This window comes from Corythoichthys intestinalis, chromosome 21, assembly GCF_030265065.1.
Source record: "Corythoichthys intestinalis isolate RoL2023-P3 chromosome 21, ASM3026506v1, whole genome shotgun sequence".
Taxonomy (NCBI): Eukaryota; Metazoa; Chordata; class Actinopteri; order Syngnathiformes; family Syngnathidae; genus Corythoichthys; species Corythoichthys intestinalis.
Genome location: NC_080415.1, coordinates 5181822 through 5198507, shown reverse-complemented (window position 1 = coordinate 5198507; position 16686 = coordinate 5181822). Strand labels below are relative to the sequence as shown.

The 16686-nt window shown below is 38.6% G+C and overlaps 1 protein-coding gene across 1 annotated transcript in view; it reads right to left on the bottom strand.

The window, feature by feature from the left end:
* Nucleotides 1-16686, bottom strand: part of adgra1a (adhesion G protein-coupled receptor A1a) — a 46055-nt gene that overhangs the window by 15753 nt on the left and 13616 nt on the right. Inside the window, exons 4-5 of the mRNA XM_057825917.1 lie at nucleotides 4318-4469; nucleotides 57-152 (exon numbers count right to left, since the gene is read on the bottom strand). Of these exons, the coding sequence (XP_057681900.1) occupies nucleotides 57-152; nucleotides 4318-4469 (248 nt within the window). The remainder of the gene's footprint in view (nucleotides 1-56; nucleotides 153-4317; nucleotides 4470-16686) is intronic.

The window sequence follows — 16686 nt, the reverse complement described above, 5'->3', positions numbered from 1 at the left end:
ATATTGTGGGATTTGATATTGCATTAAGGTATAATTCCCTTGAAATGAGTACTTACTACAGTGCGCCATCCCTGCTCCCATAGTTTTCCATTCCAAAGGCTGCTGTAATCCCAACAATTATGAGAGGAATCCCATTGCTTACGAGATAGAATCTACAAAAACAAAGATTTAGCACATTAGCAATGCAGACTCCAGATGTTATACCCTCATATTTATGTATTTATGCCGCATACTCGTGTCAAGAACTGTGTTGTTTTTCTGATCTCGTAATTGACCTGAAGGTATTAAAGATGCTATTAAATGGTTACCATGTCATAAAATGAAAGTGACTACATTTTTTAAAATTCTACATGTAGAAAGCGAATTTGGCAACCAAATATGACAGATATTAGCCATTTTGCCCCATCCGTCAAAAAAAAAAAAAAAAATCAACATCCACTTCGCTTGTAGGAAAAAATATCTTCCAGACTCATTCATACAGTGTTTTTTTTTTTTTTTCATATTCATGTCATAAAGGCTCAGCTGTTTTCCTTATTTGATAGCATGAATCCATATCTTATTTTCTTATATTGCGGCAAATAACTGGTTTACTGATTTCCGTGTGTTTCCTGTTGGGTAGTCTGTGACACAACTCCAGTTAGTGAGTTAGCAAGAGACCTATTAAGTAATAAACCTCCCTTGCCTTATGTTTGTGAACCATTTAGCATCGTTCACATGTTAGCACAGCATGCTATCATGGGCGGTCGTTTATGTGTTTATATATGTGCATTATATATGTCTTTAATACACTTGTGAGGTACATGTGATGTTGTAAGATTCCAAATCCTCCGTCAGTGTAAGCGCAGTCCTAGAATGTAAACATGGGTCGCACATATGACGTTTGAACATTTTTTGTCGCAGGTAGTGACTTTTCGACTGTTAAAACGCAGCACTCCCATTATTAATGTACACATCGCGTTGCATCAAACATATTCGCAAATCTTCACTTTGGTCAGAGTTTTTAAAACCTCTTGTTTTTAATGCCCAAAATGTGTGTCTGTATGATGGGCCATACCATAGAAAAAGTTATTTTTGTGAGATATCCTACTACGTGTAGACATGGCCGTAGATATGCTACTGCGCTGCTTCTGTTTATGTAAGATACTTTTATGCAGCACTACTTGATGTATTTCACATTTGCAACAGATCTGTTTAACATCAATTCAGAAACCAAGATGTGGTGATAAGCTTGCATAATTGTCAATTTTTTTCACCAAATAATTATAATTTTCAAAGTTATAACAGTAATAACACATTTTATTTATAAGGAATCATAGATGACAACAATTAAAAAAAAAAAACATAATAACTAAATAAATAAATAATTGAAGCAGACAGAAGAGATGGTGCCACTACAGGGGTAAGTGATCTTCAACAGCTGGGTTTTGAGTTTGGATCTGAAAGTGGCTGAGAGGAAACCTCATTGCAATGTGGAGGTCAGATGTGTATGGAGGTAAAAGGTTTTGTGAATTACGGTCGAAAGAAGGCGCATTAATACGTACAATTGAACTTTCACAAACTCCGCCTCCTAAATGGCCATCGACCAATACCTATCGACCTATGTTCCTTTGTGCTCACTGCCAAAACAACTGAGGTCTGTGCTGACAAATAAATTTTTACAGCATAAGGACAATGACCCGTGCTCTTTATGTATGTTTCTGACATAGTGCCGATCTGCAATCATGTTATATTCCATTTGTACTTAATTTAGTCGGAGGTAATTTGTATATATCTTTTATATACTGTAGTTGTTATAGTTTTTCTATAGATTACACATTTGATTGTATACTGTCTGAGCTGCTGCAATGCCTGAATTTCCCCTATGAGCGATCAATAGCCTTATCCGAAAGGCCGTTGTTAAGTGAGCATTGTAAAGCCTGAGTTATACTTCCGCGTCAGACCTACGCCGTCAAGGAAGAATCGAGTTACGACCCTACGCCGTAGCCTGACGCGCACCTCTCGATTTTTGTAACCTTCGCGTCGCGTAGACGCGTATGACGTAGCGAAAACGGACTGTGATTGGTCCGCTCAGACTGTTGTTTCCGGTTTACCGTGAAAACACCGCCATTGTACAATAGAATCAAACATTGTTTTCTACACGCAAAAATGGACCAAGCCGACGGGAGTATCATCGAAGAGCAAGTCTCGTCAAGAAATTATTATTGTGATTGCCAAATGGCAAGGTCGGCGATCGAAAAAATAAATAAATGGAAGAACCACCGAGACGTGGGTGGTCGGAATCGAGTGGCCACACGAAGCGGTGACCCAGTCGGCCCAAAACTGCCAACTTTTTATCACTTTATGTCGTATTTTTGGTTGGTGCACTTCATCATTTACTGTGTACATATGTTGCTGTGAGTCTGTGACTTATTTACGTGTCACACTTCAAGTATATAAAGAATAAAGCACAGATTTGGTGTCAAGAGTTGTTTTGATCTTTAATTTTCAATAACAGACAGTTCACACACACGATACATCATCACTGATTGAGAGTGCCTCGGTGCTTTTAATGATAACCTTAAAATCAAGCCTCCCAACGCAGTTTGGGAAGTTCCCTAGATGCCAGAAATCTGCTATGGCTTCCCACTGGCTGGTTGTAGGACACGGCAAACAAATCATTGTTTATTTTTCTCCGACTAGCGGAAGTAAACAAGCATGCTCCAAAACCGTACAAACATAACGCCACATGCCTCTAGTGGCTTGGCGGTGAATTACAGAGCAACGCGTTCCCTCACCGCAGAACTATCGAATGTTGAATGACGCCGTAGTCGCTACCCCTAACTCAGGCTTAAGAGAGACATTGCATGTCAATAGGTCTGTTGCGATAACAAATTTTAGTAAGCCATATATCGTCTCATAAATTATTGCTGATATGCGATATTTAGTTTTTTTTCCTTTTTTTTTCTAAACCAATTCAATCATTAATGTAGTGACATTACGTCCTAATAAATCACCAATTCAAATACAATAAATTGTTATTCTTAAACTATTAAAGATAATATTTATAAAACCACACACACAATACATAACGAGTCAACTGAAAGCTAGCTAAGTTCAGAATATAAAATTGGTGAGAACCCCAAGGCCATTTTGTTCTTTGCCAATTAGAGACCATCAAAATTGTTTATTTTATCCAGAATGACTGTCATCTTGTCCTTCAAAGTGCGTATGTTAGCAAATTTAAAGAAATTATTCATTGCCAATCAGATTTTTCATAACAGGTTTCATTTGAAAGCTATTCTTCGTGTACAATCTGAAGTACTATGTGAGATTAAATCCAGAAATCTCTATTTACATATTGAACATGATGTGCTTTTATTTTGAAATGTTCACGGAAAGTACGTTGGCTAAGCTGCTAACCGTAAGCTTTACACTCGGTAAAAAAAATTTTTTTTTTAAAAATGCATGCATGTGGTTTCAGTAATATATATATATATATTTTTTAACATCGTTTGCAAATGCTGTAAACCAGCGAGTTTTCATGTTTGAAGTGTCATCTTTTACATGCAAATTTGTGTTTTTGGCGAAAACTGCCAATGTTTTGTTTCAGGCTAAAGTGGTTAATGCATTGTCTTTTTTCATTAGCCTCAATGTACAACCACTCACATTTTGCAATGCTTAATATAGATGATTTTCCTTATTTTGTATGTCTGTACTTTAATTCTATAGTGTATTCATGACCAGTAAACATCTGTGAAACCAACTGGAATCATATGCAATCAACATGCACGTGTGCCTGTGCATACGTGCACGCATGTATGCACACGCACGCACGCACGCGGCGAAAAATCGCAGCCAACCAGGAAATGTACCGATTTCATTTTTATTTACCGTGCGATAAATTGACTTATTGCATACTGTATCGCGACAGGCTTACATGTCAATATGCTTTTCTAAACTTTTGAAGAGGAATGGTAAATTGGAAATGAGCTGGAGGTGGTTTTAGGATATGAAGCATGTGGTAACTGTTTGTAACAGTGATGGGACAATAATGGTGGAGAGAGGACAAATTATGGCAGAGAAAGGAAACATAGGAAAGGCTGGAAAAGTTGTGGGGAAGGGATGGAGCTGGCAGGTTGAGGCCTTGGCTTCCAAGGAGGTGCTCCAAAATTTCTAAAAGATCAAGGAGTGCAAAAGTGAAAAAAAAAGAGGTGGATGAATTTTTAATTAATAATAAAATAACAGCATTGTCTAATAGTTGTATAGTAGCATTCAAAAATACACACAAAAATGACAAATTGTGCAAAAGTTGTCAACATTGATAACTTAAAAGTTTACCTGAAAATTGTTGTTTTGCTTTCTGCCAGGACTTGGTCATTTGAGCCCGTGACTTTAAGTGGGTATTGGGACACATCGTTACAGATGTTTCTGGCAGTAAATGTCAGCCAAAGCATTGTAGACAAAGAAGCATACTGGAGCAAAATTCCAACCTGACAGAGATGAAGAAGTGAACAGAGTAGTAATGACAGTTCTAAAAATTCTGGTCTTTATAATAAAATCGTATTTGCGTAGAAACACTATTTTGAAACACACGTTTTATTAACCGGGGTTCACTAATTCAACCCTGGCCCTTTAATAGAAGCCCCAACAAGAGTCGATGAGGATGGAAAGAGCAAAATGTAGTTAAGCGTCACACAAACCGACAATGATGTCTTTAACAAGGACTGACTGAACTTCTGTGCTAGAAGGGACATTTAAATGCCCAGTGTTCAGAGGAAAGGTCGTTTCACACTAGCGGCAGCCCGGTGTGCAAGGGTGCGCGGCACACCATTCATTGTGTATAGTGGTATGAAAAACTATATGAAGCTTTTGGAATTTCTCACATTTCTGCATAAAATCACCATCAAATGTGATCTGAGCTTTGTCAAAATCACACAGATGAAAATACAGTGTCTGCTTTAACTAAAACCACCCGAATACTTATAGGTTTTCATATTTTAATGAGGATAGCATGCAAACAATGACAAAAGGGGGAAAAATAAGCAAGTGAACCCTCTGCCTAAGGACATTTACAGAGCAATTGAAACCAATTTTTACCAAACATTTTAAGTCAGGCGTGTGCCCAATCACTGATGAGTGGTTTAAAGCTGCCCTGCCCACTATGAAACATAAACCTGGTAAAAAAAAATGTCTTGATGAGAAGCATTGTCTGATGTGCATCATGGCTCGGTCAAAACAGCTGTCTGAAGACCTCCGATCAAGGATTGTTGATTTGTATAAAGCTGAGAAAGGATACAAAACTATCTCAAAAAGGCTGGATGTTCATCACTCGGCAGTCAGAGAAATTGTCTACAAATGGAGAGAGTTTGGCACTGTTGCTTCTCTCCCAAGGAGTAGCCGTTCACCATAGATGACGCCAAGAGTTCAGCGCAAAATACTCAGAGACGTAAAAAAGAACCCTAGCGTGTGTGGTAAAGACTTAAAGAAATCACTGGCACAGTCCAATATCTCTGTGCGCACATAAACTATATGTAAAACTATGGCCATGAATGGTGTTCAAGAGAGGACTCCACGGAGGAAGCCACTGCTGTCTAAAAAAAAAACATTGCTGCCTGTAAAATGTTGGCAAAAAAGCACTTGGACACTCCACAGAAGTTTTGGCAAAATATTTTGTGGACTGATGAAACCAAAGTTGAGTTGTTTGGGAGTAACACAGAATGTCATGGATGGAAAAAGAAAAATGAAACAGGTCACCAACATCAACACCTCATCCCCACTGTGAAGCATAATGAGGATGAGCATCATGATTTGGGGATGTGTTGCTTCCTCAGGGCCTGGACAACTTGCAATCATTCATGGAAGAATGAATTAAAAAGTTTATCAGGATGTTTTGCAGGAAAATCTGAGGCCTTCTGTCAGACAGTTGAAGGTATAAAGAGTAGAGATGTCGATCGGATCCGATCACGTCATTTTCAAAGTATCGGAATCAGCAAAAAAATATCAGCCATGCCTTTTTTTAATATATATATTTTTTTTAATTAAATCGTTTTCTAATTGTATTTAACGTTACAGACATAATATGTTACATTCATCCAGAGTCTTTAGGCTTAAGGTAGGGTTATCAAATTTATCCCAATAACGGCTGTAATTAATTTTTTAAAAAAGTTATCACGTTAAAATATTTAACGCAATTAATGCATGCGCTGCACAACCCACTCACGCATTGTCGCGCTCAATCTGTAATGGCGCCGTTTTACCTATATAGAGAGATAAAAGGCAGCGTAAGATGAGTAGAGTGAATTTTGGCAGCCTTTGGAGCCGTCTTTTAATTGGCTAAAGCCTTACAATCCCTCTCCCTACGATTAGCAATGTCATGGGAAGCAATGTGGGGAAGCAAGGTAGCGTTTGATCTTTTTCTTAACACCTTATGTTATTTCTCAATGCAGAGAAGATATATCATTTGGTAGCACTACGCACAGTCATGGTTCCACTTCCCATCATGCATTTGGGCATGGCTACAGTATCATTTACTGAAAGCTCAACAAATACACTAGATGGCAATATTTAGTCACAATATACAAAGTCACAAGTCTTTCTATCCGTGGATCCCTCTCACAGAAAGAATGTTAATAATGTAAATGCCATCTTGAGGATTTATTGTCATAATAAACAAATACAGTACTTATGTACTGTATGTTGAATGTATATCTTCGTCCGGGTTTTATTCATTTTTTTCTTAATGCATTGCCAAAATGTATATGATCGGGAAAAATGATCGGGAATGATTGGAATTGAATCGGGAGCAAAACAAAGCAATCGGATCGGGAAATATCGGGATCGGCAGATGCTCAAACTAAAACCATCGGGATCGGATCGGGAGCAAAAAAACATGATCCGAACAACCTTAATGAAGAGGATGGATGCTGCAACAAGACAATGATCCAAAACACAGAAGTAAATCAACTTCAGAATGGTTTCAGAAGAACAAAATACACATTCTGGCGTGGCCTAAGTCCAAGTCCACACTTAAACCCCATTGAGATGCTGTGGCATGACCTAAAGACAGCAATTCATGCCAGACATCACAAAATATGCCAGACACCACAAAATATTAAATGTTATGGTTAACCTACTTATTTTCCCCCTTCTGTCATTGTTTGCATACTATCCTCATTAATACATGAAAACCTACATGGGTAGTTTTAGTTAAAGCAGACACCGTTTTTTTTTTTTTTATCTGTGTGATTTTGACAAAGATCAGATCACATTTGATGGTCATTTTATGCAGAAATGTGAGAAATTCCAAAAGGTTAAGATACTTTTTCATACCACTGTATGTGGGAAGCAGAAGTGGGTAGAGTAGCCCAAAAAATTTACTCAAGCAAAAGTAGCGTTACTTCTAAATAATATTACTCAAATAAAATGATCGTATTTTCCGCACTATAAGACGCATGAGTATAAGGCGCTCCTTCAATGAATGGCCTATTTTGAAACTGTTTTCTTATATAGGGTGAACCTATACATAAATACATACATATACAAGGCACAGTACTAGTAGTAGTAGTAGTAGTAGTAGTTGGGGTTGGGTTATGCATCCACTAGATGTAACTGCGCCAAAGAGAATGTCATGTCATGATAAACCAATATAAATCCTATACATAAGGCGCATCGGATTTTAAAAAGCACTGTCAGCTTTTGCGAAAAAGGCTTTTAGGTGCGCCTTATAGTGTGGAAAATACGGTAGTTATCAAAAAATGTACTCAAGTACAGCTAAAGAAATATTCGTTGAAAAGAAAACTAAGGTATTCTTAGAAGTGAAATTGTAACTGCTTTCAATGTCTGACTTTTTAAAATAATGGTATATACAGTATTTTATCTCAGCACAACTTCAAATTTGTTTTGTTTTCACAGCGTTGCCGCACTGACATAAACAACGCATTCAACAGCAGAGCTTTACAAACTGGGCCATTGTCAAGTCTGACCATAGGATGACCTTCAGCAAAAATATTACTTTCTCATGTTATCATGTTGTTGCAATTAAAGATCTAAAATGTCATTTTTCGGAATATTTGAGTAAATTTTCTCCAGTGAACACACTATTTTAATTTTAAGCAAAATATTGAATATTTGATACATTAAGAAATGCATTAAAAAGCGTGAAAATAAAAAAAAAACCGCACAAACAAAATGAATATAAATGCAATACATTTAGTGAATGGAACCTGCTATTAAACAATAATAACAAATACTCAAATTCTTTCTGTAAAAACAAAAATTTAATTGCATTATATTCCAAATGTGACTACAATATGTAGCCTATAGCGTATAGACAAAAGCACAATAACGATCTCACTATGTTTTATTCTGTTAAAAATGAACAAGAAAAAGAACTAAAACAGACATGTATATGAACCGCAAATTTGTACAGCCTATTTACCGAACTCTGAGGTACTCTGGAGTATAAATGAAACTAAAGAGTAAATCAGAATTTTTAACATTAGACTTAATCTTCAAGTTAGCGGGGGTTTAATTAGTCGGTAGAGTTGATTTCAACATACCGATATTCCTTGCAGTGTTTTAGTTGTTTGTTAGTTTCAGGGCTCTGGAGTGGCTAAGCTAGCACAAGTCAATGGTCCCGTCCAAGCATGCCAATTAAAAAAAACATGCCCGCATGAAAATCACCGATGTTATGCTATGTTTTTTTAGAATAACACTTACCATTGCATGTCAATAACTGTATGAACAGCAACATTTGTATTTCAGCAGCTATGCAGAGATCAGGCTGCAGAGCGGAGTGATATTTTTTTTCACTGGTGTATTATGTCGTAGGCAGCAGCAAGTAACCACAGTTTATATTGTTCCTCGTTTTTCATTGAGAATTTGTGAAAACTTTTATTTGCCCATTTTTTCTGTTTCCAGAGTCCTTCCAGTCAAGACTCAGGAGACTGCTGCATTCGAGGAAGGTGGGAAGTCGGGAGTTTTCCAATCTCCGACCAGGAAAAATATTATTGGAACGCCACTCAAACTGTGAGGTGCGAAATCGGGAAAAAAAAAAGTACCTCGACTTCACCAGTTGCTTCAATCTGACGTCACTCGCCAAAATGGGCTGCCCCTCGAAAAGCAAACTGTCAATAGTAGAACTAAAGAAGGCCGTTTTCAGTGTGTGCTATTTACCTGAGCCGTCGTTTTTCCTCCACTATTTGATCGCTTACGAGTAGGCAGATTTGCTGGGGGTCAAAACGGCTTTTGATGGCCAAAATTATCAAACAACTTCACGAACTTGCTGTTTACATTCGCTTGGAACGCTTTGGGGTGAAACTGGTATCATTCGAGCAAAATAAATATGGTTTTACCTTTACTTGTACATGAAATCCATGCAACGATCCTCATGGACAAAAATGTCTATTTTTTGAAGAGGTCCACCTTTTTGTCCTTCAGTTATAAAGTTTAAAAGTCTTTCTGTTAAATAGAAAATCAATAGAAATCATTGCATGCCTCTTCCAACTGTATGTTTTGATTTGTTTTGTTTTTTTTTAATACTGAAAAGGACTGTTTTCAGCGCTGACTTTTAATCTGAGTGGCTGATTCTTCGTGCTTGTTTATAGACTTCTCGGCAAATTCTTCATATCACAATATCCATTTTGTGTTCAGACACTACCACTCCTTGAAAACAAAAGACGGGAAGCAGAAAATGCGGTTTCCCTTAGGACATCCACACAGTCATTTTTTTTGCGTGTATCACTTCTTCTTTTTTTGTATTTTTCGTTAAAGAACAAAGAAGACAGTGCATTAGTTCACAGGCTCATAGTCCGCCTATGATAGGCGCCCTCTGCCGTCGTGAATTATTTACAGCCGATTAATAATGAATCCACGAGCTTTATAAACGTTTCAGAAAAACATTTCATACATTACTAAAATTATGGAAATACAGGGCCTATCATCAAAGTGTTTTATTTGTTATTTATAGAGGAACAGAGACACACTATTTCCTTTGCATAACAACAAGGTTACTGATAGATTACACCCCGTGCCAAGTGGCACAGGAAGGACCTTCCTGCCTCCTCGTCTGGGTCTGTTGCTGCTTTGCCTTACTGTTTGATCGCTGACGACCTGAATAAATTGTCAACTTGTGTTTCGAAGTGTTTTTTTTTTTTTTTGGTTTATTGTTTATTTTCTTTTCAGGCATGACAGATCCAAACATACAGCATTCAATTCAGTAAAACCCGAAAAGAAAAGGGCTGACGGGAGAAGCCGAAGCTTATTAAATCCCGCCCCCTGTATACCATAGGACACAAATTATTGAATAACAATTTTGACATTTCAGATTGTGTGATGATTACAAGAAAACTGGTAGTGGTCGGTGATGTCATTTATTAATATACCGCTTTGATTCTCATTCAGCATAACATTAGTAACTAGGCCTGCAAGCAGGACTGAACGGGCCCTCGCAATCTAGCGCAACTCGGACGTCACGCAACTCGGACTGTGTGCAGGTCAGGGTGGTGGCAGATCCTCCTCTCTAATCATCTCATTAGAACCTAACATGCTCGAAAATCGCCTAATTACATTCCCACACCCAAGAGATAAAAACCCCTATTGGAGAGAGTACTACAAAAAAGGAGCCACTACTGAGCTGTGCAGCCAAGCCCTTATTCAAAACCAAAATTAATCTTCTAACTTGGCCAATTCGACCAAGTGTGCCAAATATTGTGGCTCTATAAGCTGCCTGAGTCTCTGAAAAAAAATATTTCCTTTAAATGGCGAACAAAGGGTCGTCACGGCAACAGACAGAGACACGTGGACATGGGCCGTAAAAAAGTATTTTAATAGGTCTTGAAACTACAATGACCAACATGAAAAGAACTGGACATGTTTTGGAAAAACGAGTGACTTCCTATCGCCACTAGTTGGCGCTGTAGGGTTGATGCAAATGACCCCTACAAGTTCCTTCAGGGTATGACTCTCAACAAGCACGGGAAGTTTGGCGCAGATATGTTCTATATCTGCCGAGTTATGATTGTTCAAAGTTTTTGGAGAGAAAAATTGTTGACAGTCATTTTCACTTTCCTGTTTGGACCCCTCCGCTTCAACGAAACTTCAATATTTTTCATCAGGCACCTGAAGACAGGTCTTAAGGCTTCCCTTATGCAGTTTGAGGTAGATTGGTTTTTTCCCTTTAGAGGAGGAGTGTGTCCCGTAAAAAAGGGCATTTCCTGTTTCCACTAGGAGGCGCCAGGCACAAATGGTAAATTTTCAATCCAGTCCTGCTCAGGCTGGTATACCTCACACACATGCCAGATTTAAAATAGATTTAACATTGTATGAGGGTGTTATCAGTCATTTTCCGAATTTGGTGTTTTGGCGAAAAAATGGAAGAATTTGGCGCCCCGCCCAGGTCAGGCCCGTGAATGAAAACACACCATTTTTATAACTTAAGATTTCATATGCCTCATGAACAGTCTCGCCAATTTTGAGAATGATCAAACTAATTCCCTAGGTGCCAAGGTGTAAAATGTGCACACTGTAAATCGATAAAAAGTTCACATTCAATCCAAAATACCCGATTTCCTGTAGGATTTGGAATGTGTGTGCAAGAGACTTTTTGGAGCAGTTTTGCACAAAGTTTTGACTCTCCAAATTTCATCACTCTATGTTAGAAAAACCTAAATGGAGAGGCCTTTTTGAAAATTTCAAGGGGGCGCCACTGAGCCATTTTCTTAAATTGTTTCGTAACGTTGCAAGATTATCGAACGTTATCCAAAGCCGCATGTATGTGCAAATTTTGGTGAGTTTTTATGCATATTCAAGCCTCCAAATGTAAACTCTTACTGTGAACCCATGAAAATTTCACATTCGATCCAAAATACCCGATTTCCTGTTGGATTTGGAATATGGGTGCAAGAGACTTTTTGGAGCAGTTTTGCATAAGGTATCTACTCCCCAAATTTCCTTGCTCTATGTTGAAAAAACCCAATAGGAAAGGCCTTTTTTAAAACTTCTTTCTGTCGCCACTAGTTGGCACTGTAGAGTTGATGCAAATGACCCCTACAAGAACCTTCAGGGTATGACTCTCAACAAACACGGAAAGTTTGGCGCAGATATGTTGCATATCTGCCGAGTTATGACTGTTCAAAATTTTTGGCGAGACAAATTGTTGACGGTCATTTTCACTTCCAGTTTGGACCTCTCCGCTTCAACGAAACCTCAATATTTTTCATCAGGGACCTGAACACATGTCTTGAGGCTCCCCTGAAACAGGTTTGAGGTCAATAGATTTTTTTCCCTTGGAGGAGGAGCCTGTCTCGTAAAGAAGGCCATTTCCTGTTCCCACTAGGGGGCGCCAGGCCTAATGGGTAATATTTCAATGCAGTCGTGTTCAGGCTGGGATATCTCATATACATGCTAGAAATGAAAAAGATTGAACGTTGTATCACGGAGTTTTTAATCATTTTCTGAATTTGGTATTTTGCCCAAAAATGGCCGACTTTGGGACCACGCCCAGGTCAGACCCTTGAGTGAAAACTCACCATTTTGAAAACTTAAGATCTCATATGTCTCCTGAATAGTCTGACCAATTTTGAAGACTATCCAACTATTTTCTTCAGCGACAAGGTCTCAAATGTAAATCGATAAAATTTCACATTTGATCCAAAATTTCCGGCTTCCTGTTGGGTTTGGAATATGGGTGCAAGAGACTTTTTGGAGCAGTTTTGCACAATGTATCGACTTGCCAAATTTCATCGTTCTACGTTGAAAAAACCTAATAGGAAAGGCCTTTTTGAAAATTTCAAGGGGGCGCCACTGAGCCATTTTGTTAAATTTTTTTGTAGATTATCAAAATTTACGCAAAGTTGCATGTATGTGCAAATTTTGGTGAGTTTTCGTGCATGTTCAGGCCTCCAAACGTAAACTCCAACTGTGAACCGATAAAAATTTCACATTTGATCCAAAATATCCGATTTCCTGTTGGATTTGGAATATGGGTGCAAGAGGCTTTTTTGAACAGTTAGGCATAAGGTATCTACTCCCCAAATTTCATTGCTCTACGTTGAAAACCTGAGAGGAGAGGCCTTTTTGAAAATTTTAAGGGTCAAGGGGGCGCCACTGAGCCATTTTTTGAAATTTTTTCAAAACGACGCAAGATTATCAAATTTTACGCGAATCTGCACGTATGTGCAAATTTTGGTGACTTTTCGTGCATGTTCAGGCCTCCAAATTGGCCATTTTCATTTGCCATGAAGAAAGAATAATAATAATAATAATAATAATAATAATAATAATAATAATAATAATCCTTTGCATTACAATAGGGCCTTCGCACGCCTAGTGCTCGGGCCCTAATAATAGAGCTGAAACGAGTACTCGAGCAACTCGAGTAACTCGAGTTTAAAAACTGATCCGAGTAATTTTATTCACCTCGAGTAATCGTTTATTTTGACAGCTCTAAGCATCACGTTTTGCTAGGACTACTTTTAATGCGGGACAACGCGCTGTCACGTGCGGAGAGGAAGAAGGGGAAAAAAAAAACAACCTTACCGCAGCCGACAGCCGCCACAAACGACGCCGACGTTGCTAAATACTAGCCCGCACGATGCTACATTGGTAACAGGCAGTGTCTGGCGCGTCTCATAGAGATCACATGTATGTTGAACTAGATGCACAATGACAGACTCGGCCGCGTCTGGGCAGCGTTTGTAAACTGCCGCCATCTTAAAGCAGTACAGCGCTAAGCGCTAATAAGGAGCGCTAATAAAGAGCGCTAAGCGCTAATAAATAAGATTAACGTTACTGTCGCTACTAGCTCACGGAACGTTAGCCCTGCGGAGGGCTAGGTTTCAATTAATTATGACCACTGTCGATGCGTGGCTAACGTGTCTTACTACAGGCTTTAACATAACATAGCATTGTGGAGTGATGAGGGTGTAAAATAAAAACTTAATCATGCTAACTATCAATTTTAGCTCAGTAGTCATTGCTGGATAAAACACCAAGTAGCACTGGTCCCTAACGTGCTCCAATACAGCCTGTATCATACATTTATTTTGAACACTGCAAAAACTCAGGACTTACAGTTTAGACTAACTTAAAACTTAACTAGAACTTAAAAATGGCTTGACACAAAGACAAATTCAATTGAAACACGTGGGAAAAAAATCCTAACTTTTAAGTGATGTGTGTTATCAAGCGTAACGGCATTTTTAGGTAAGATATATATATATATATATTAATAAGATCTAAAAGTTTTTTGAGTGAAAGCAGTTAATTAGTCTTTTTTTTTTTTTTTTTAATTCTAGTTACACCTGAGATGCAATTGTTGGCTGTTTTCAACAATATACAACGAAAATAAAGACATTGATTGACTGAAAATGGTTCAAGATTAGATGAAATGTCTTGTTTTCTCATGTATATGTATAATTGCTCTTCACCTAAAAATATATTTGTTTTATCCGATTACTCGATTAATCGATAGAATTTTCAGTCGATTACTCGATTACTAAAATATTCGATAGCTGCAGCCCTAAATAATAATAATAATAATAATCCTTTGCAAAACAATAGGGCCTTCGCACGCTTAGTGCTCGGGCCCTAAATATATTGTCTATTAAGGTCGTGCTGTGCGTCGTAATTCTCGTCGACTGTGTAATTACTGGGTGCAGCCCTAATAAATATATTGTGTTAGTAAAATCTTCAATATGTGAATTCTTGTTAGGGTTTAACAGATCTATGTTCATGTCACCACAGAAAAAGACATGCTTATTATTCGTTTTCGACAGTAGTTTTTCCACACATTCAGTGAAAAGTTCAACACTGGAGTCCGGCACACGATAGATACAACTTATAACTAGGCCTGCAAGCAGGACTGAACGGGCCCTCGCACTTTGGCGCAACTCGGACGTCACGCAGGTCGGGGTGGTGGCAGACAGCCCCCCTCTAATCATCTAATGAGAACCTAACATGCTTTAAACTCGCTTCTTTTTTTGGGATGAGAAATTGTTTTGAGTTTTCGAGCATGCAATGGCCACAAATTCTGCTGCCACTAATTGGCGCTACAGAGTCGATGCAAATGACCACTACTGGACTCTTAAGGGTAAGACTCTCACCAAGCATGGGAAATTTGGAGGAGCTATCATGTATATCTGCCAAGTTATGACTGTTCAAAATGTGTGGAAAGACAGAATGGTGACAGTCATTATCACTTTCCTGTTAGACCCTTCTGCTTCAACCAAACCTCAATCATTTTCATCAGGCATTTGAACACATGTCTTAAGGCTCCCCTTATGCAGGTTTGAGGTAGATTGATTTTTTCCCTTTAGAGGAGGAGTGTGTCCCCTAAAAAAGGGCGTTTCCTGTTCCCACTAGGAGGCGCCAGGTACAAATGGTAAATTTTCAATCCAGTCCTGCTCAGGCTGGTATACCTCACACACATGCCAGATTTAAAATAGATTGAACGTTGTATGAGGGAGTTATCAGTAATTTTCCGAACTCGGTGTTTTGCCGAAAAAATGGCCGACTTTGGCACCACGCCCAGGTCAGGCCCGTGTATGAAAACACACCATTTTGATAACTTAAGATTTCACATGCCTCATGAACAGTGTCACCAATTTTGAGGATGATCAAACTAATTCCCTAGGTGCCAAGGTCTCAAATGTGCACACTGTAAATTGATAAAAATTTCACATTCAATCCAAAATACCCGATTTCTTGTTGGGTTTGGAATATGCGTGCAAGAGACTTTTGGAGCAGTTTTGTACAAGGTATTGACTCTCCGAATTTCATCCCTCTACGTTGAAAAACCTAAATGGAGAGGCCTTTTTGAAAATTTCAAGGGAGCGCCACTGAGCCATTTTGTTACATGTTTTCGTTACGTTGCAAGATTATCGAACTTTACGCAAAGCCGCATGTATGTGCAAATTTTTTGTGAGTTTTCGTGCATGTTCAAGCCTCCAAATGTAAACTCCTACTGTGAACCGATAAAAATTTCACATTCGATCCAAAATACCCGATTTCCTGTTGGATTTGGAATATGGATGCAAGAGGTTTTTTGGAGCAGTTAGGCGTAAGGTATCTACTCCCCAAATTTCATCGCTCCACGTTGAAAAAACCCAATAGGAGAGGCCTTTTTTAAAACTTCTTTCTGTCGCCACTAGTTGGCACTGTAGAGTTGATGCAAATGACCCCTACAAGACCCTTCAGGGTATGACTCTCAACAAACACGGGAAGTTTGGCACAGATATGTTTTATATTTGCCGAGTTATGACTGTTCAAAGTTTTGGGCGAGACAAATTGTTGACGGTCATTTTCACTTCCGGTATGGACCTCTCCGCTTCAACGAAACCTCACTATTTTTCATCAGGCACCTGAACACATGTCTTGAGGCTCCCCTGAAACAGGTTTGAGGTCAATAGATTTCTTTCCCTTGGAGGAGGAGCATGTCTCGTAAAGAAGGCAATTTCCTGTTCCCACTAGGGGGCGCCAGGCCTAATGGGTAATATTTCAATGCAGTCGTGTTCAGGCTGGGATATCTCATATACATGCTAGAAATGAAAAAGATTGAACGTTGTATCACAGAGTTTTTAATCATTTTCTGAATTTGTTTTGCCCAAAAATGGCCGACTTGGGGACCACGCCAAGGTCAGACCCTTGAATGAAAACTCACCATTTTGAAAACATAAGATCTCATATGTCTCCTGAATAGTCTGACCAATT